Source organism: Corella eumyota, chromosome 1 (genome assembly GCF_963082875.1).
Source record: "Corella eumyota chromosome 1, kaCorEumy4.1, whole genome shotgun sequence".
Lineage (NCBI taxonomy): Eukaryota > Metazoa > Chordata > Ascidiacea > Phlebobranchia > Corellidae > Corella > Corella eumyota.
In genome coordinates this window covers 10,745,049-10,767,539 of record NC_137490.1, presented here as the reverse complement: position 1 = coordinate 10,767,539, position 22,491 = coordinate 10,745,049, and the positions used below count along the sequence as shown (strand labels likewise).

The following is a 22,491-nucleotide window of genomic DNA, read 5'->3' as shown; positions in this document are numbered from 1 at the left end:
CAGGGTTCACAGAGTGTGTATATATATATTTTATTCTGACGTTTTAGTAATTAATTATGTTTACTTTTATATTTATTGAGTAATCAGGTTTTAAAGTAGGTAAAATAAGGTCTTATTGTTGCATTGTTATTTCTTTAAGTGTGCTAAGTAATTATAATGTTGTAGCCCTTATGAAAATGTTACGACATCTATATCTAATGGAGTTTAGTGAACGATTTATACAACGTTTACTAACTATATGTTTATATATGTTCAGCATTACTTGCATGCATTGCTCTAAAATAACATAATTTTAAAAAAATTGCGAAAGTATTAATATTTAATAAAAATGTGACGTATTACTAAATTTTAACTACATGTCAAAACTTAAAGTTAAACATTTAATTATTCGCTTTACCCTTACTAACATTCTAGAGAAAGAAATTTGTAGAAACAGTTAAAACATAAATCATAGCTTTTTTGTTGGCCGACTAAGACTTCATTTTACCATATATAAAGCAATGATAAGCTATATTTGAGAAAATTTATTTACAATTTTGGGTAATACATGAGATAGGGACGCTAGAAACTGTCGAACAAAAATGGGACGGAATTAAATGAAAAGAAAAAAAATGGTACGAAAAAAATAGAACGGAAACAAATGGAACAATTTTAAAAAAGTTTTTTTGACGAATAATTGACGAATAAAAAATTTTTTTGACGAATAATTTTTTAGCGGAAAAAAAGTTGCAAATGGTAAAAACTAGCGGAACCGAATCTCAATTTAGCAAAATAATTTTTATCTTAGTTAAATTCTTTTTGTTTATTTCTGTTTAATTGCTGGCATTTGTTTAAATGCTGTTTAACAAAAAATTTACAACTCATTTTGTTTTATGATATGTTGCCAATAAAAAGTTACTTTTTGTAATATACTTGCTACACGAAATATTGCGCACCACAAACATGAATTTTTAAAAAGTTTTTTTGCCAATACCGGTACATCTACTTTGTTTTAGTTATAAATATAATTTGAACAGTTATTGAGGTCTCTTACATAGCAATAGTTTTAAATTTATACGTTTGAGCTAATTTTTAATGTAGCACAAAATTTCTATAGACTTACTATATATTTACAATTTTAAATTGTGCTACGCCAAACAAACAATTTTTTATATCTATAAACAAAAGCTATACGATATATTGTAAGTCACTTAATAAGATAAACACATTTTTTCATAATTTGGTTTTGATAAATTTAACAAGAACACTCCATTAGTTTTTCAAAAATATATTTTAAGTAAACTCCCTTTACTTTTTAAGTTTAAAGATCATTAGTTAATAATAACATAACAACATACTTGGCCTATTGTTTACCAAATAACTTAATCACAAAATAATGTTTAAACTATAATAAATTTTGAAAATTAATTTTCAGTATTAACATTATAAAAAACTACTAACTAAACTTTGAACGCAAAATATTAATCTTTAATTTTTAATAAACTAATAAAAACGAAAGAATAACAATAACCAAAAAATTAATTCTCATCCACGTTTTAATTTTTTTGAAATAATAGTAAACCATTATAAAAAAAATTTAATAGATTACTTTTCATTTTTAAATTTTAAAACAAAAAAGCAATAAAATTAATTAAAATTGCGAAAAATAATATTTTGACCCGCTTTTGATTTGTTGATATCAGGATATAAATTAGACCAAACTTAAAATGTCAAAAATGATCTTTGATTTTTAATAAGTAAACAAGCAATTAAATATGATAAACACACAAAAAATATTTTCGATTATGTTTTTTAATTACTAATATAATAATAAACATTAGAACCACTTTTGAATGCCTAACATCAATCTTTAATTCCGAAAAATAAACAACCATTAAAACTATTGACCAAGATTCGAAAAATTTCTAACAACCTTTAAATTTTATAAGCAAACACCTATTAATTTGTAATTAGTAGTATTTAATATATTAAAATTGGAGGCTAAAAACATTATCCTATAATAAACAACATACTAAGGTTTTAATATTTTTAATATATTAGGACAAAAATTATTCTAACTCAGAATTTAGACAAATAAGAATAAAAAAAATATTAATAATAATAATAAATACACTGACAATACCAATATGGTTCAAAATCTAAGATTTCGAACCATAATAAACAAATAGCATGCCTAAGTAGTAATACATAGGTCATTATATGCCCGTTTTTATATGCCCGTTTGATTTCGCGATCGAAATTACGCGCCCGTTTTTTTTTTCTCTAAAATTACGCGCCCGTTTGGGTGTCGAAGTTACGTGCCCGTTTTTTTTTTAAATGACGGTCAGGTTTGGTTGTGTCGAGGCTATCAGAATTATACGACACGCCCGTTTTTTCGTGCTCGTTTAATTTCGCACCCGTTTCGCGATCGAAATTACGCGCCCGTTTTTTTTCTCTAAAATTACACACCCGTTTGGATGTCGAAGTTACGCGCCCGTTTTTTTTCTCTAAAATTACAAACCTGTTTGTATGTCAAAGTTACGCGCCCGTTTTTTTTTTTTTTTACAAAATTGGGAACTAAATGATGAACCGTGGTTTGAACATGCTAAGTGGTTCCCAAAGTGAGCTTTATAATTTTTTTAATACAAAAGTTTCTAATAACACTTTGTTTATATTTCATAAACGCTCTCAGATGCGAGTTTTTGTTGCAAAAAAAAGGACCAGGATTTGTTGAAACTGTAGCAGGTCAATTTCCTAACCTTCAACGACCGCCGCAGAGTGCACCAAGTTTTATGAATTTTAGGTAAATATAAAATCAATGCTTTTTTACATCCAGATTCAACGAGCTTTGAGTAATGTAGCTGGATTTTTATAACTGTAGGTTTTACAACAACGCAAAAAAAACTTTGCGTCATTTTTTTTCTTTATACTGTAGTAAACAGTCTAAAACTTGTTAAATACGATTTTAGTCCAACTCCAAACCCAGAAAATAGCGAACAAGCAAATACCCAGGAAGCTAAAAAAGTAGGGCGCGAAAGAAAACCCGCTAACAGCGACATTCAACCATCTCATTTGATTGAAAAAGCAAGGTCACTGGGTTTTAACGATGTGCACATTCAAAAAGTGTTACAAAAGTATGCAGAAAAAATTTTTTCAAAGATTATATAGGCGTTTGTGTTATTTTATATAACAAATTTACCTTGAAAATCTAATTTGTTTATTTAAAAGGGGTTGTAAGACCAGCGCACTACCGTTCGAGAACTTTAGCGAAATGTTGGATAACTTGCTAAAGATCCCAGTGTCAAGCTCCATAGAAACTAAAACTATGGTTTCCGTGACTAAATCACACGAAAACCCAATATCGAATGCATTTCAGGAATTGCAAAGTCTCGAAAGAAATAGGCTTTGTCGCAATTGTCATGATGAGGCTAGTAGCGTTTTATTTTTACCCTGTGGTCACTTGGTTTGCTGCCAAAATTGTTCAAAAAATGTTCAAAAATGTTCGCTTTGCAAAACTTTAGTAAAAGAAAAAATAAAGACCTTCATTGCTTGATTTTTCGGCTATATTTCGACATAAAATTTAATTGCTGACATAAAAAAATGAATTCCAAATTTAAGTAAAAAAAAAAATCGTTGTTGTATGTCTACAATAAATAAAAATATGTTTTGTTGTTTTTTCTTTTAATTTTAAAATTCTCATTAATAGTTTTATTTTAGTAAAAAGGATCTACTGTTATACCTCAAACTAGACTTTTTTTAGTGTGTACAAAACCTAACGTGCGGTTTAAAAACGACGTGATATCAATTTATTTTAGCGTCGTGATAACACACAAACCATATCCAATTAAAAACTATTACCCTGCACTGTTAAAAAAAATAGTAAAATTTACAGTGATAATGTATGTAAATATATGGTAAAATTTTACATGTCAGTTACGTAAATTATTTTTACTGTAAAAATGCAGTAAATTTACCATTTTACTTACAAATGCGGCGTAAACTTTTACGAAGAGCATTTGTAAATCAGATTTACGGTATTTTGCAGTAATTTTTTTTAACATATTTTTCTTTTAAAAACATGATATTTTTTGTTTTAAACAAACTATTTATAATCTCTAATGTTAAACTTAACAAAAAAACGCAACTATAAAGTTTTTTTTTCAAAACAACGTATTTTGTGGTGCTTTCTAATGCAAAAACACAATACAATGTTTATTTTTTGCCTGAAATTGACATTTAAATTTTTAAACTTTGTAACAATTATTTTTTAGTAACTCTTTATTGTTTTTAATTTTTAATTTAATGTGTGTTAAAAAAATCGTTTTTACCAACTAAAACGCAGTAAAAGCAGCATGGTCGACGTTACGCTCCATTGGTCGTATATTCGCCCTTTGTGATGTAACGTTCAAAGAAAAAAAGTAGTTTCTAGACAAGTTGGCGCGTTAATTTTTGTAACTTATCCGTTTTTAGGATTTATTTTAAGTTTTAGTTATCTTAGGTTTAAAGACGTAAGTAATGATATTAAATAAGATGGATACTAGTATTATTAAGCTTAATTGCTCAGTGTGCAAGAAAGAATTCTTTTCACGTGCTTTGTTAAGAAAGCATTTAAGAATGCATATTCGTCATGGATATGAGGTTAAATGCCCAGAAACAAACTGCAACAGGAAATACAAGGTTCTTTCATCATTTTCTACTCATATTTCAAGATATCATAACTTTCAAACTGAAGCACAAGAAAACACAGCAACATCCTTATGTTATTTAGAACCTTTACCTATCGATATTGATGATAACACCAGTACTAAAAGTTATGAACAAGCTGTTACTTCAACTGTTACAACTCATTCTGGTGATTTTACTAGAGACTTGGCTTATTTCTATTTTTTGCTTCAGTATGTTTACTTAACACCAGCTAACACCTTGAACTATATTATAGTCCATGTACAAAATTTGATTGCTAATCACTCTGAAAGTGTTTACCAAACTCTTCAAACTGTTTTAAATAACATTGACCTACCAGAAACAGAGTCCATCTTGTTTCAACTAAAAAATCTTACAAATTACGATTCGCTGCACAAAACTGGTCCTTTGCGATCAGTTTATAGTCGTGATAAGTACTTTAAGGAAAATTTTAAATATGTTGCTCCCATAGCAATGTATTTAAATGTTGGTGGTGATGCTTCTTTTGGAGAAGCTACTTTTCAGTATGTGCCTATTATTGATACTTTAAAAGCATTATTTACTGATGAATCTGTTCGAAATCAATTTTTAAATCCTCTGCCAGCCAATCAGTCAGGAATTTTTAATGATTTTCATGATGGTCTTGTGTATAAAAGTAATTTATTATTAAAAAAAAATCAAAAATCCATCTCAATAGTGTTGTACCAAGATGCATTTGAAATTGTAAATCCATTAGGTTCAGCAAAGCGTAAGCATAAGGTGCTTGGTGTTTACTACACTTTGGCAAATATATACCCATGGAATCGCTCAAAAATTGATAAATTTCAACTTGTACTTTTATGTAAAGAGAACTATTTGAATTCGGCTAATATTACTAACCTATTTCAACCCTTAGTAAATGATTTAAAGATTTTGGAATCTGAGGGCATTGACATAGGTATGAAATCAAATATTTTTGGTACTTTGCTTTGCATAACCGGAGACAATTTGGGAAGCCATTGGTTGGGAGGCTTTACAACCAACTTTAGTACCTCTCGTTATCGATGTCGTTTTTGTAGTGTTGCTTGGTCAGATTTTGAAAACAATTGTTTATGTTGCCATTCAATGCGCACTCTTACAACTTATAATGCTGCTATCCATCATATTTCTAACAATGCTGATAACAATCCTATTTTTACCCATAAAGTCATCAGAAAAAATAGTATTTTTAATGAACTTGAATATTATCATGTGTGTGCTCCAGGGTTGCCACCTTGTCTTGCCCATGATTTTTTGGAGGGAGTAGTTCAGTATGACACAATGCTTTTCATTTTAAATTTAATTAAAAAAGGGTGGTTCACTATGCAATTTCTAAATGCACGGTTGGTTTCGTTTAAATATATGTATTCAGATACTTTGTGTAAACCACCTACCCTTTCAGTTACCTCTACAAAACTTTCTGGCAATGCTAGTCAAAATCGTTGCCTCTTAAGATTACTTCCACTTTTTCTTTATAATAACATATTAGACCCTGATGATTCTATTTGGAAACTGAATTTGCGTCTTAGAACAATAACAGAAATTGTTGTTGCTAAGAGTGTAGATCACATAACTATATGTCATTTGCAATATCTTATTGATAGCTACTTGCATAAGCAAGCATCTTGTTTTCCCAAAAAACGTTTACGCCCAAAACATCACTATATTCGCCATTACCCATGGGCTATATTAAACTTTGGCCCCACTGCTCATTTTTCTACTTTGCGTTTTGAAAGTAAGCATTCCTACTTTAAAAGTGTAATTCGACAAACTCAAAATTTTATTAATGTTTGTCACACACTAGCAAATAACCATCAGTTGCGCCAGGCATGTTTGTTGGAAAAGCCTCTTTTTCCACCTGAACTTTTAATAAAGTCTGATGACAGTACATGCTCTTCCAGAACTATTGCTGATGTGCTATGTAGAGATGGTTTTGATTATTCAAAATGCGTGTTTCTAACGAAGCCTACATTTAGAGGTATTCAGTATTTGACTGATATGGACATTGTTTTAAGTAAAGAAGGTTATGATTTGCATCTTGGAAAAATTATCACAATGTTTGTTCATTGTTCAAAACTTCATTTTGTTGTGCAAAAACGCTTTGGAAGTTTCCACCCTAATTATGGGGTATTTAAAATTGATTCTAATTATTATGATCAGTATGATAGTAGTACATGTATATGTGTGTGTATTGATTATATGTATAACCCATTTCCATTGTTTCCATATTCAATTAATGATGACGTTGTTTTTGTTTTAAAGCAACACATATTTTAGCTATTATTTTGTCCCATGTATAATCTTGTGTTTCATCCATTTTAGGTTTTTACAATAATAAAAGTATAGAGTAATATTATTACAATGACGGAAACTGAGCAGATGGTTGAAAAAATTTTGGTCGAATTTTTGCCTGGATTAGCAGAGACCGAAGCTTTAACAAAATGTGCTGAACACCTAAAGAGTTTAGGTGTTGTTTCAAAAAAAGACTTCGCAATGCTTGAACAAACTGATCTAAAAGATTTAACTGAAATTCAAAAGAGATGGCTTTTAAAAAATATTAAGGATGACCAAGTTATGGGCCGCAGAAAACCGGCTACTAGTTAGTATTTTATATATATATATATATTTTTTTTTTTGTGTTACTTGTAGTATTTTTTTAAGCAAATTGTAACTTTAGTAGGTATTGATTCCTGTGCATCAGACACAGACACTACAGACCCAGTTTGGTCCTCCTACACTGAAAGTAGCAGTAGCAGACAAAGTTCTAATGAGAGTTCTGTGGAAATGCCTAGCTGGCCACAAACAATAAAAGTTCCTTGGGATTTATTTTCTCTCTTGCTATCAACAACTTTGGAGAGTGGGGAGGTTTTAAGTGTCTTTTTACGAAAAGAGCTAATACATAAGACAATTGATGAAGTTTTAAAGGTAGTGTTTATATTTTTTATCAAATTCTGTTTTTTGCAGTGTTTTATTTTTTGTTATTTTATTATTTTTTTTAGGCAACTTCTAGACCTGGGACAAAAATGCTTAGTAACATTGCTAATGAGTTAGTGATGAAGTATGAAAATTCTCTTAGCGACTCTGTGGAAGGCAACAAAGTAGGCAGTGGTTGTGGATCTTTATATCTCCAATTAAAGAATCGATGTGAAAACTTAGCCAGGTAGAAAAGAAGGCTTGGTCAAATGAAAAGCATTGCAAGCAATGTCAAAAGAAGTCCAAAGAAGCGCCCTTATGCATGCATAAATTGGCATCCAAATCGAGGTAATATGGAAATTGATCAGCTAAATGAAGCAATTTTATGGCTTCAGCAAGAGTACCAAAAAGCAAAAGGCAGTCGAAACATGAACAAGGCCATAAGCCTTATGAAAGATACATTTTCAAATCAGAGGGAATGCCTAAATCATGGTGGAGTTATTGAAGAAGTTTTAAAAAAATGGCCATTTTTAGCTACTTTGGAATGTCTTTTTCAACACTATGAGATACTTATGGGTGTGGAAGACATAAAAAGTGGTCTTTCAGATATGATAAGAAGAAGCCTTCAGATATATCAGTAAGTAAAACATTCTTGCATTTTTTTATATTAATTAGGTGCCTTTCGTTATATTAATTAAGTGTTTTTTTAAAGGACCTTAAAGCCAAGTAAAAAAGTTTCAGTGGCAAAAATTATTAGCAACATGCGAGAAGAAAGCAAGAGGCTCGGCGATAATACACCAAAAACAAAGGGTGTTATTCAACTTCTAGCTGCTTATTTTAATGAGGAAAGTGCCGAAATAGCAAAATGCTTTCCGGTAATTTTTTTTCATATTAGTTTTGTATGTAGTTGCATGGCTATTTTCAAACTGGGTAATAAATATATTTATTGTTATTTATATTTTTATAGCCAGAAACACTTCAATCTACAATAACTGAGAAGTTACCCGCATCTCCATTTTTAGTTGTTTTAGGTAAATAAAATGCAAATATTTTTTTGCTTTTTAAAAAGATTTTCAATATGGTTTAAAATTTGTTGTTTGTTATAATTTAGGTGACTCGATGTCTTCTTCAACTGATTTAAAAGTTTCTGTCGAAAAAAAGATTGTTGAGTCTTTTAATGATTTTTTTGTGGGCTTGCTTTACCTTTTTTGCTGTTATTATGTCTTCAACATGGAATACCCCGCAAAAGCTGTGGCAACAATGGAATTTGTTCAAAGGTATAGTTAAAAAATGTTTTTAGTCCATTATAATGTATTTAATGTTACTGTGTTGCAGGTATTTCATTGGTATAAATGTACCAGGTTCGAAATCGCCTAAAAAAATGAGGGGTGAAGACGCACACCCAAAGGTGTTAGGCCTTGCCCGAAAGTTAAAAATAAGCCAGGTTGCTTTCAATGAAAAATAACTTGCAGAGGTTTGTTTTTTCTTATATTGTTGTGGACAGGTTTTACAGCTTAGGAAAAGGTTAACCTTTATTACTCTGAACCTGGTAGTTTTTTAAGTTTTTTTTAGGATATGTGATAATTTACTTAAGGTCAACTGGACAAATGTAAATTATGTATCAAACTCAGGTCTTTAAACAGTTCGACCAAATCTTACACCACACCTGCATTTTATAGTTTGTTGTATGGTGAGACCAATTTGCAGACTATAATTTTTAAAGGGATTTATTCTTTTTAGATTGATCAAGATTTCTACAGTGTGATTAAATTTCCGAAGTGTTTCTTTTAAATATGTACTTTGTGTATGTGTGCCGTTATTACAGTGTTTTTTCGTTTTTTAATAAATTTTACAAATTTTTTGTGCGGTAGTAATTCTGCGGAAAATTTTACTATAGTTTTACCGGTAAAAAATTTTATGTGTACCATGTAAAATTACGTGAAATTTTTACATGGTACACGTAAAATTTTACTGTTCCAAAGTAATGTTTACCACCAAGTAGGTAAAACATTTTACATGTCTTTTGCGTGTAATATATTTTACGGTAAGTGTACGTACTCTAGACTCCAGTCATTTTGTATGTACTTTTTCTAACAGTGTGATATGTTTCAGAATTTAATTTAAAAAGTGCGCAGTTTATATGTTTTGTATTTGTTAGATTTGAAGTTTCGGATAGGCTTTACACGCACCCATGTAATTAACTTTTTAATTTTTTTGGAGGCTTTACATGCACCCAAATAATTTAAAGCTGAAATTCTAATAAATTAAATATTTATTTTAAAAGTTTTGGTCAACGTCAACTCAATATTTTTCACGCTATTTTTTAAAGTGCGTGCACAGCTACCTCAACAAAAAATAAATTAGGTTACTAGTTTAAATTTTTAATATAGTTATTATCCTGTTTAGCATAACTCACGCAAGCAAACGATAAATTATTCGAAAACAATTTTTCACACCAAACTCTTGAGTAAACATCTTACCTACATACATTTTTAAATTATTCGTTTAATTATATTTTGAGCCGTATTATTTAAACACATTATGTAATTTTATCATAAAAGTGTTTAAGAAAAACCTTTTTAGGAAAATTAACGTTTGTTGTATAATTGCAACTTTAAGTAACGCTAGACTTACAGAAATTATAGATAGGAAAAATTGAAAATTGATTTTACCTTATTAAATTTTAGACACAATTTTGTCCAACAGAATGATGCAGTTCTGAGTTTAAAACAGCAATTAAAATATTTAAACCTTGGGTAACGAAAAATCAAAAATAGGGTTAAATTTGGAATCTTTTAAAGAAATTATATATAATGATGCTATTATCTACAAAAAGCTCTTAAAAGGAACATACTTGAAAACTCCTTTTTTGTCTTAACCGTTTGTATTTATAATACTCTGGGCAAAACTAATGTTTTGTTGTTTTAAAGCCTTTTGAAAATGACTCAATCACAAGTGGACAGCTTTAGTTTTTTTTTATCTGAACTGATTTCATCTGAATTGGATAAACCCGCACCGAGTACGATTGCAACTGTATCGAAGGCTAAAGAAAATCAAATGAAAAAAAAATTAAGCTTACCAAAATCGAAAAACCTGAATCTTTTCAAAGTCTATTGGAAGACCTGGATCGAAAACGAAAGCTTTCGGATGATGTGTTGGTTCAAAGTTGTCGATTAACATCAGGCTTTTTAGGTGCTTACAGTAGAAACTCGAAATGGCTACAAGTAGAGCTAGTCGATTTAACTGACGCGCTGTTAGCAAACGGTGCGTATGTTTTAGGATACCCAGAAAATTTTCCAAACTGTTTAAATGTTCTTTATTACTGTACTGAAAAGGGTTCAAACGAAGCTTGTCCGGTTTAAAACCGCATCGATGAGATAATCGAAGACGCAATAGCTAGCTCCATTCACATAAAATTAAAATTTATTTTATATAATAAAAAATATTAAAGATATTAAAACAAAATATATCTTATTAAAGATTACAAAAGCGCCTCCGAAACGAGGCTGTCATTTTATTGGCTTCGACACAACCATCCTGTGTAACTTTACAAAGAAAAAAACGGGCCCGTAATTTTAGAGAAAAAAAACGGGCGCGTAACTTTGACATCCAAACAGGTTTGTAATTTTAGAGAAAAAAAACGGGCGCGTAACTTCGACATCCAAACGGGTGTGTAATTTTAGAGAAAAAAAACGGGCGCGTAATTTCGATCGCGAAACGGGTGCGAAATTAAACGAGCACGAAAAAACGGGCGTGTCGTATAATTCTGATAGCCTCGACACAACCAAACCTGACCGTCATTTAAAAAAAAACGGGCACGTAACTTCGACACCCAAACGGGCGCGTAATTTTAGAGAAAAAAAAAACGGGCGCGTAATTTCGATCGCGAAATCAAACGGGCATATAATGACTTATGTATTACTACTTGCCTATAAAAACAATGATTGAGAAAATATATATTATTTGTTTACTAAATTTTTGGTTAATCCCAAAACCATAATTTAAAAAATGTATTGGGTGTCTATTTAACAAACTAACATACAAGAGAAAGAAATTTGCCGAATTAAGTAGAAGAAGTCAAGGCTTTTTTGGCATAATTCGTCTCCTTCAGACCTGAAATGGTACCCTATAATACAAGCCTCAAAATCTTTAAAAATGTAAAAAATTTTAAATTTAATTTTGATCTTACCTATGTAACTGCATTAAAATAATTAGCTTATTAAACAATTTATTAAATGCATATTGACCTAACTATAATACTAAAAAAATATTGCTGGAAAGTCGTAGGTTAAACGCTATCTTAATTTAAAAGTAGTCTTACATTATAAATTATGACAATATTTATTGTGATCTGTTTTGTTTATTAATTTTCGGTTTTTAAACCTAGTTTCCAGTAAAGTCAAAGCACAGACAAAGAACAATAAAACAATTACAAATAGATTCCCTTGCATAATAAAATTATTTCCATGTAAAATTAAACATTCTTGAAACTATATATATTATTTACGTTAAATAAAAGACTAGGAAAATTTTGAAGTAACTAACATAAAGTTGAAGTAAAACCTAAACATTTAGTTGAAGAATTAACAATATTAATTTTAGAAAAAAGTTGAAGTAAAAAGCGAATGGCAGAGTTTGACATTTTAAAAACTAAAAAAAAAGTTTTTTAATTTAAATTCCAATATAGATAAGTAATTTAAAATAGCAAACAAAAATTTAAAATTAAAGAAAAAAAAATTGGAAATTCGAGTGAAATATTCAACCAGTTTAAAAACATTTAGCAATTAAGCAAATATATTAACAGTACAAAATAAAAAACTAGATTGCAACATATTAAAAAAAATATTTTAAAGTTTGCAAGAGTAACTACCATTGAAGAATAAGAATTGCAACGTTGTGATTTAAATAAAGATTATTTTAACAGCAACTTCATTTTTTATAGTGGATAGTAACCATTATTAAAAACATACAAACAAAAACTGTATACTATATTGTGACTTGTACATAATAATTAAAAATGCTTAATTTTTTAACATTAAACTAACTAAAAATGTCACGTGTACTAAGTAAAAAAAAACTACCTTCAGAAACTACATTGGCATTTAAAAACCTTTTAAAAAAATGATAAAGACTGTAAAGCAGGACTGCAAGTGTGTTAAATACAAAATGAAATTAACCTAAAATTTCTTAAGCAGTAATTATTAAAATTTCATTCCGCAAAAAATAATAAAAAATAAACAAAAAGCATACCTATAAAAACAATGATTGAAAAATATACAATATTCGGATTTTTGAAGTTTAAAAATAAAAATAATTTATAATTCGGAATCTAATTTAAAAATTGCACAAGTTAATGCACCAAAGCCTTTCATATCACAATAAACAATTAAGAACCATATTGCAAGCACGCCAAAAAAACTGTCCACAGAATGTGAGTGCAAATAAAGAAATAAAAAATGTGTAGGTAGACTGCTAAAAACAATCCAGTAACAAAAAGGTGATGTGTAAGAAATGTAATTTACATGGCACATATCTAATATAACAATTACAGATTATTTGTTATTACCTTGTTAATGCTTATGTTATAGAAAAAAAACTAAACTGTGATAACATTTAAACTGCATTGTCCAAAATTATACAAGCAAGATATTTCATACAGGCAAGTTACTTTAAACTCCATTGGTGGATTGTAGATTCACACTGTTGTAATTATTCACTTTATGCTGAAATTAATTTATTTTAATTTAAATAAAAATCTATACAATATTGATATAAAAGTTTAGTACAAAATGTTATAGCATGATTTTTTTGTTATTTATAAATAAATAAAATATATTTAGCAATGTTAGTGATACTGGTCAATAGCCTGACCTACGGTCGGTATTTGAATTGTCGCATGATGGTTGCAACGTGCACATTATATTTGCATGCAATAATTTACCAGCGCACCACAAATGGGAGTTTTATTTAATTTATAGGCCTATATATAGAACATGAAGATATATATATAAATATATATATAATTGTGTCCACTGAGCTTCATTATATATAAATTGTAACAATTATAAACAGTTGCTATCTGTTATCATAGTCACGTGATTACACCTTTACTCGTGTTATCTTTATTTACTAATCTGTAATCTTTATTTTAAGTAAGTCGTGTAACTTTTATGTGGTGGCTAATTTTTGAAACGAGATCTTTTTGGTGTTATATTACTAAATTGTTTTTTTGATTCTTTTTGAATAAGATTGTAATTTTAAAATAAATAAGCATTAAACTTGAAATTAAATATGTTACAATATACAAATAAATCCTTCATTATATATTTATTTTTTTAAAATTATTTTTGTGTTAAAACTTAAAAATGACTTTTGAATTGCTTCAAAACTGTAATAGCTTTTATTTTGAATGGTCATTACCTGTTCAAGAATTCTAGTTTTTTTCTTTTGGAACACAACCTCGTCTGCCATATTGTCACCATCTGATTCACTGTCAGTCAGTGCACAACTATCGGCTGTTGGCAGCTCCCCATTTTGACCATTTTTACTACTGGAAACCAATCTCCGATACTTATATTCCAACCTATAATTTAATTTTAAATAAAAATTTTCCAATATTGTAACATTTATTTAAAGTAACACTACGTTAGTGCTATATTTATAAATACTATACAAAAAAATGCTGTCTTGGTATAGGCTAGTATATATATACTATTTAAAAATTTTACTCAAATTTACTTACAATTTTATTCCATTTTTATTATTACTTGTTTTATCATAGGCTTTATTTATTACTATGAAATTAAAATCTAAGTCTTAACTTACTTTTTGCTCTTTTTCCAGAATTTGACCATAACAATGCACATAAGTATTAACATGGCCACAGCACCAGCAATAGCAAGATTAATGTAGAAAGTTACATCTTGGCATGGTTTGTATGTTGATATTGGTAATGTTACACCTCCTTTACATCTAAGTGGATAATTTTTCCAAATGTATTTGGTTTCCTTAAAAAAAATTTAAAAAAGGATTAATTCAGGTAGAAAACAATTAATTAAAATGATAAAATATATTAAAAATAAAAATCACTTTAGTATTTCAACAAATGTTCACTACCTAAAAATAAAAAAAATAGCACGAAGTCTAGTTAACTAAGACGGTAAGGGTAAGCTAGGACAAATACTAAGTTCAGAATTAAAGGTTATTTATATTTCCAATTAAAAGAGTTGTTTACATTAATAATCAGTAAATACTCATTTAAAATATAAATTTAATTTAAACACTTACAGATTTTCCATCTAAACATGCACCAACAACAACATAATAATCCTCCTTTGTACACAATGGGCAAGCATCATAACTTCTTACAAGAAAATGATAAGTTGAACCATCACATGTTCCATCTGGACAATTTCTGTAAAAAATTTAAAATATAGTTTAAAATCAAGAATCAAGAAATCAAAAACAATTTAAAATTACAATCATAATTTCCAATATAACTTTCAATTTAAAAAGACTGCATTTAAAAACAGATCCTAATCCATTAATAAAATTTTAAAAAATGAAAAAATAAATTAATTAAAATTGTGATTAGTTTAACAAAAAGAAATGTAAGGTTACTTGGGAAACTGGGTATCAACATCAAGTATAGCAGGATCACATCTTAGATGAACATAAAGATGTCTTGTTTGGATTCCAAATATTGTTTTCTCATTCATGCTAAAATTAATTTGGATATGAAAAATGTTGCAAATTTTCTTTAAATATTGCATATATAACAAGAAAAAATGTTTTCTTTTTTTCTTTTGGGTCAATACAATAAAAACATAAAAAATAAATTTGTAGTACTAACACTAATATATTGCCTACTTTACGGACTGCATTTTAAGTATTGTAATATGAATGCAAAAAAATTCAATAAATCTGAACAAAAATGTTTTTTTAACTAATCACCTCATATGATAAACAACATCTTCCTTATAATAAGGATTATCCTTAGGGAACTTATCGTCACTTGAGGTTGAGTTTGACTCAGGATTTTGAGTGACCTCAATAAGCGTGGTTGCCAGCACAGTAGGTTTTGAGTGGAGTGTTAAATGTTGACCTTTAATAATTTAATATAAAATAAAATGATATCAGCCAATATTTTGACAAAATAGACATTTATACAAAGACAAAAGTTTTTAAAACTACATTTTACCAAAATTTAAAATAATATTTTTTCAGAAACTCGAGGGCATACCCCCAAACAGGATTGTGGTAACAAGTAGCTAATAAAAAAAAATGTTAGTAAAATGGCAATTTTAACATATGATTTTTAATAAAATGTATATTTCAACTTGAAAAATATATTTTTATTGTTTTTAAAAATTATATTTTTTGTTTAAAATTTATTTAAACTAAAAAAAACAACAATTTGTTTCTGTTATAATCTTAATAAAAATTACATAACACAAAATAGTGTTCAAATATAAAGTTTACCATTATCACCAAGCATAGCAATAGCAGTTGATCTACAAAACATTCCTTTTACTGTAGTAAGATACTGGGGATTTTGTTTTCCAGTATTTACATAGGTCACATTGTCTATACATTCAGCATTTCCAATACCCTAAAAAATTTTTTTTTTAATAAAATATTTATATAAAAATTTTATACATTTTTTTCATAATAATTCCTTAAACTAATATAATATTATCGTAAAATTTTTTTCTTTTTCTATATTTGAGAAACCTTGTATAAAAAAATTAAATTTTTAAATATTAAAAAAAAATTAAAACCCACAAAATTAAAATTGTATTTACCTTATTATCACAAAAACTAATGTTATATACATGGTTGTATTTTTGTCCAGAATTGGTAAAACTTGGTAAAGCAGTTGCAGCAATAGTCATGGGAAGACCAGAAAAGTTATATTTCAACTCAGAAGATCCCTGCATCATAAATAAAAATAGGTATAATTTTGGATGTATAAATTTAAATATAATAAAGCTTAGTGGATAACATATATGTCTAATTTATAGTCCGCAAAAAGTAAACTGCCATTTGTGGTGGCGAGTAAATTATCACAGCCAAATAATAGTTAAAAGTTGCAACCATATTACAACAATTAAAATCCTGACCTTAGGATTAGGACTAGTGTATATACCAAAAATAGTTTTTTTTACTTACTAAATCAGATTGGAACATGCAGTCATTCAAACAGTGTGTATGCTCCAAGTTTGCTGTTGTGCCCATACCACACTCCATACATGACGTCTTGTTAGCACTAATCACTGTATTTCCAGTACAAGGAACACATTTTTTCGTTGCCGTGAGTAAATAACTACCAGTAGGACAGGGTATACATTTGTCATCTACAAAATTGTTCATAAATATGTTTAAATAATTATTGACTAGGATTTTAGCTTATTTTCCTAAACACTTTATTAAAAAAGTTTATAAATAAAATGACCACTTAAATAAAAAAAACTTTTTTACTCCAGGTAGTCATAAAATTGTGCAACCAATTTTGTCAAAATTTGATGTTGCAAAATAACTAATTTAAAAATCTATATGCCTATGTTGGAAAATGCTTATTAACAAGAGTTAACAGTATTAGTAAATAGTTATTACCAACTGCATGTCCAGCAGCACACGAAACACAAAAATCAGCCGAACTTTCAACCACATTTGTGACATTTACCAAAAATATTCGAGCTGTATCAGTTGGGTTCTAAAAAAAATGCACTTAAAAATAAATAAAAATACTGATAAACCAGGATTATTTTCCAGTATAAATAAAGATATTATATAAAAATACTGATAAACCAGGATTAATATAAATAAAGATATTATATTAATTAAAATTGTGATAACTAGTAAAATGTTACAATAAATTATTTTTAAAGAAATGGTAGTCTAAAGATAATTATTGATTTCCTATATTTTTTGTTTCCTTACCCCCTTGCTTTTTTGAAACGCCCACGTGAAAGACAACATATTTTCATTCTTAGATAGAACAAAAGAAAAACTCTGTTTCGGTTGATTGCCATTCCAACTGTTTAAAATACTTGTGCCAACATTATGGGTGTCCTATGTAGACATTATTAGAATTAGTTATCTAAAATCATAGTATACGTTGCAAAAATTACAAAACTTTTAAATATGACCCCTCAGTAGTGTTTTTTAATTTCATTTGTAGTAAAAGAAAATTTAAATATAGGTAAAACAAAATTATTTTTAGTAAAAATAGGGGAAATTTCGGATTGTGGTGGAATTTCCTGATTGCTTTGATAAAATAAGATACTGATAAATTGACATGTGGCTTTTTAACACAATACTCAATAGACCCTACTATTTGCGTATAAAATGTATTGCAGTATAGCAACGTTTAATATTAAAGTAAAACACATATGTAGCATAATATTAATAACTTAAGCCAAATATAATAACTGATAATTACAACATAGTTTGCTGTATTTAAATGTGTTAATAATAGCCCTATAAAAATAAATTACCATATCATTTTTATGTTTTCAAGTATTTTTAGTGAGAAAAATTACCTTCATAAAATGAAACTGGCAGTCGCCCTTACAATCAAGTTGAAACACAAAAGAAATTTCTCCAAATTGTTCTGGTTCATAAGCTGGTAAAAAACCATCCAATCGGATTACCAATACAAGAAACGAATCACCAGTAATTGAAGTTAAAGTTCGAACCTCGTCACCAACTGCTTCCCAGCCCTGAAATTTAAATTGTTAGTTTTATTTAAGTGTGACCTGAGGCAAACATCTGTAAGTGTTAAAAATTGAAATTTTTTTTACCTAAAAATTAAAAAAAAATAGCATTAAATCAATTTTATGAAAAATATGCATTACTATTTACTAACACTAGAAAAAAAAATAATCAACACTATATAAAAATAAATTATGTTTTATATATAATTTTATCAACAAATAGTAAAAAAAAAGATTTATTTATGTAATAAATTTATTTTACAAAACACGAAAAGTTTAACCTCTTTTTGTCTACAAGTTGCAGTACTGAATTGTATGCATGAAGTTTGCATGTTACTTGGTAGTGTATCCCACCATAAATAAAACAATCCATAATGAGGAGCAGTACTTGCTGGACAAGGCTTACAACCTAATAAAATATAATATAAATTAAAATTGTATTAAAATTTTAAAATAACTATTTGTAAACAACTATAGAAAAAAGTTAATTTAGCATGTTGAAATTTTTAACTAGTAAAGGTGTAAAATTGCCAAAAAAATACATATATATTACATACAACATTTTTAAACATTTTAAATGGACCTAGGTATAAATGAATAGTTTTTGTTGTTTTTTGTGACATGTTTTGAACACCTTTTAACAATGGTGTGATTTAGGTCAAACTAAATCCAACAAAAGCCTTACCCTGTGTTCCATCTGAATAGGAATTCATCGGACATTTCGAACAAGTATTTCCTTTCGGTTCTAAACCAGGATTGCAAGGTGCACATGCAGTTTGTTTTCCAGATTGAGGTAATGAAACTGAGCCTTTTAAAGTATTTAAACATATTTTTGGCTCTGTCCATTTGTACATTAAACTTGTCTGAAACAAATAAAATGGAATGGGCTAATTTAAGTTAATTTAATAAACAAAAATACATATAAGTCAATACATAAAAAACTGACCAGAAAATATTTAGGTATTTAGGTGTGAAAAAGGACAAGAAACTATATTAAATTTTACAAGTTTTAAAAAATATATTATTCTACATTTAAAAACTGCATAAATATCCAAAAGAATCAATACACACACATAAAATATAGATTATAATTAATTGCATAATAATTACAGGGTACAAATTAATCGTTTATATTGTCATGACTACAAAATCAATAAATTATTGATTAAATGACAGTTGTGTAATGTATGGCTGTGACAGCTTTCTAATTTAATCCTATTATTCCCATATTTTTTGTGGTTTATAAATTTTGTATTCAACATTAAACATTTGACCAATTTAAAATAGCAATTTTATGTAGTTAAACTACTTTTAAAAAATCGTTAAAAATCTCAATTATTATTTAACAATAATTTAACACATTCTTTCTTTTTTAAATATAAAATCTCTTATCCAACAAAGCCAGATAGTAGTTACATTCATTAATAATATATTTAAATTATTATATATTGTATTCTATTTAATGATAAAAGTGTTACTTTTAATCCTAAGAATCATACAGCTAGATTCTTTTGTATTTCACATTTTAATTAAATGGAAAAAGTTAAAAAATTCACAATTTTTATATGGCTAGGTTAAAGAAATTTTTTTTTCAATTTATCAATTATAATTTAAATACAAATCTTAAAATCTTACTGTTTTGTTCTTATTGCATGGTGTATGGGTGGCAAAATAATCCTTTTCAGTGCATGGAAGTTTTTTAATACATTTAGGTGAGGCTAGTGGTGAATATTCTGTCTTAGTATCACAGTCCTTGCATACAGTAGCACCTACATCACTGTATTTGTTGACTGCACAAATGCTACACCATTTCGCACCCTCAACATTACTGTAATAACCAGGCCTGCATTTATGACATTCAGTTGTATATGATACACCTGTGCATAAAAAATTGATAATAATAAAAACAGAAATAAATTATTTAAAATTTTTTTTTGTTCTTAGTTATGTTAAAAGTAGAATTTATATCTGTACTGTATGTATTTAAATGACTACCACAATTACTAATAAAGATAAGCAAAAATTTATATTAAAATTAAACCTGTTATCTCAATATCCCTGATTCGAACTGGATTTAGTTTTTTTCTGTTTCCAATCATTATACCAGTTGATTTCCAATACAACACATTAACTCCTTCATCAAGATCAACCTTATCAGTAAAAAACATAAATGTTAATCATATACATATATACAAAATATTAGTTTAATTTAATTTTAGCAAAAACACAAAAGCCGAGCGCATATTTCTTTAATTTTTACCTTCAACGTTTTCCATTCCGTTCCAGTTGTATTTAAAAATACATTATGTTTGTTTTGTTGAATAGTTTGACACTGACCATTTTGGACCTATTAAAATAAACGTTAAATTAAAAAATTGCTCTATAAATATAAACTATTTTGCTATAATATTTATAAATAAAAAAACTGATTGCCTTCAACTTAACTTACATAAAAATGAAGAAGCATGTCATTATCAGAGTATTGATAACTAAAAGAAATTGTTCCTTTGTGATTGAGGTTTGCAGAATAGCTTAGAGAACTGGTACAATCATCATTATTAGAAATCACATATTCACCAACAGGTTTCCAAAGAGACCTGTAATTAAGGAAAGCTTAAATTAAATTCTAAATCGCATAGGGTAAAATAATTGAAAAATATAGAATACATAGAAAATTAATTTCATTACAAAATAAGAAAAAAATTTAGTAATATATATATTTATATGTACTAGTACACATAAAATATTTAAAAATAAAAAACATACGAGCTACAATTGTTGACTTTCGAAGTGTATCCATATTGAGCAAAAGTAACAGACTCCGCTGACACAACAAAACCAGGAGGAAGAGTTTCCCAGGAATCAAACCTGACACCACTTCCAAGCGAAAAACTTCCAGGAGGACAGAGCTCACATGTTTCCGACTCCAACATCATGTAACTTCCAGCTGGGCACGAAAATCCTGAAACAAAAATAATTTAATAAAACTAATCAAAATTAGACCATTTCTGATATTTAATTTTAATTTGAAATAAAAATTTTTTTGTATATACACCAGTTAAAAAAACTACTACCTACCATCACTGTCTTATTAATTATAACTTAACAATATACAAGACTTACCACATTTTTTTCCTTTTAATGGAGGTGCTGGTTTAGAAATCTCACAAGTTTCAGTTTTTTTGGGAACTTGAACTCTCCATCTATCTCCATTACTATCACATGAAGTATATGTAAACGTAACTTGGTCCTGCAAAAAGTAATAATCATTTTAATCAAACCTATAAAATACAAGCTTAAAAAAACTGTCAAAGTAATTCGCTACATCCAATGTTGAAATTAATTTTATTTAAAATAAAATTATGCAGAAAAAAAATATATACATTTAAACAATATAATAATTTTATTTAAACTTACCTCTGAGCATTCTGGTAGGCTATAACACACAGCTACAAGTTGAAAAAATAAGCCCAATATAGAAATAAAACTTGACTCTTTAAACCAACTATTTTTCATTTTGTTTTCAATAAAAAGACAATATTTATAAATGCACCCCTATCCAAACTTATAACTAATAACTAACATTAAATATGTATTTAAAGAAGAGGTAAAAATTTATAACAAAAAAAAGTTAATGTAATAATTGACTTTGACAAAGTAAAATAACAAAACTTCTTCAATTTAAAAAAAAAAATTTTTTAACAGATACTCATACTGGCATACTTAACAATCATTTTAAATATTACAAGGTCTGGTCAAGTCACTTAACTAAAAATGTAACAGTAATCAAAACGTTATAAAAGTAAATAATTTTTACTTTAATCTCAACAACAGATCAATTCCTTAGCCACCTAACAGACACATATGATAATAAGCTGACATTATAAGCTGATGTCAGAATTCGGTAATAAAACAGCTAATTATAGAATTTCGTATGCTAGAACAGTCAGACAGTGGCAGTGCCAGTGGACAGCTTTACGGACAAGTTCTAACACTTGGGCCCTTTTACTTAAAGTTGTTTTTACACCTTTTTTTAAACTAAAAAATAGGACATGTCTTAACTTAATTCTGCGAATGTTTTAATAAATATTGATTGTAGTGTACATCCGTTTCTTTAATACGTGTGCATGGCTTTTTTTGTACACGCAAACGCGGTGATGAAATAACAAAAAATGTTTAT

The 22,491-nt window shown here is 28.0% G+C and overlaps 4 protein-coding genes across 4 annotated transcripts; 3 read left to right on the top strand and 1 right to left on the bottom strand.

Annotated features, from left to right (window-relative positions):
• The first annotated feature begins 2,316 nt into the window (after positions 1-2,316).
• On the top strand, positions 2,317-3,532 carry LOC145760391 (baculoviral IAP repeat-containing protein 8-like). Its single transcript, XM_082574311.1, has 4 exons — positions 2,317-2,327; positions 2,672-2,782; positions 2,949-3,113; positions 3,208-3,532. The coding sequence occupies exons 1-4, from the start codon at positions 2,317-2,319 to the stop codon at positions 3,530-3,532; spliced, it is 612 nt and encodes a 203-aa protein (XP_082430437.1).
• Positions 3,533-4,509: 977 nt separating this feature from the next.
• On the top strand, positions 4,510-6,957 carry LOC145760299 (uncharacterized). The gene has a single exon (XM_082574197.1). The coding sequence runs from the start codon at positions 4,510-4,512 to the stop codon at positions 6,955-6,957; it is 2,448 nt and encodes an 815-aa protein (XP_082430323.1).
• An 804-nt stretch (positions 6,958-7,761) lies between these two features.
• Positions 7,762-10,955, top strand: LOC145760211 (uncharacterized). The gene is made up of 7 exons (XM_082574122.1): positions 7,762-8,230; positions 8,306-8,468; positions 8,561-8,624; positions 8,705-8,736; positions 8,791-8,870; positions 8,929-9,037; positions 10,668-10,955. The coding sequence occupies exons 1-7, from the start codon at positions 7,863-7,865 to the stop codon at positions 10,953-10,955; spliced, it is 1,104 nt and encodes a 367-aa protein (XP_082430248.1). The 5' UTR covers positions 7,762-7,862.
• A 1,240-nt stretch (positions 10,956-12,195) lies between these two features.
• LOC145743967 (endosome/lysosome-associated apoptosis and autophagy regulator 1-like) lies at positions 12,196-21,881 on the bottom strand. The gene is made up of 21 exons (XM_082562052.1): positions 21,729-21,881; positions 21,435-21,561; positions 21,078-21,273; positions 20,761-20,908; positions 20,572-20,658; positions 20,353-20,461; positions 19,947-20,188; positions 18,997-19,174; positions 18,593-18,720; positions 18,138-18,317; positions 17,536-17,667; positions 17,209-17,308; positions 16,765-16,949; positions 16,398-16,526; positions 16,075-16,204; positions 15,547-15,697; positions 15,214-15,312; positions 14,881-15,007; positions 14,419-14,600; positions 14,014-14,176; positions 12,196-13,316 (listed from the first exon to the last, which is right to left on the bottom strand). Exons 1-21 carry the CDS (start codon positions 21,825-21,827, stop codon positions 13,263-13,265), a joined length of 2,946 nt encoding a protein of 981 aa, XP_082418178.1. The 5' UTR covers positions 21,828-21,881; the 3' UTR covers positions 12,196-13,262.
• Positions 21,882-22,491: the final 610 nt, after the last annotated feature.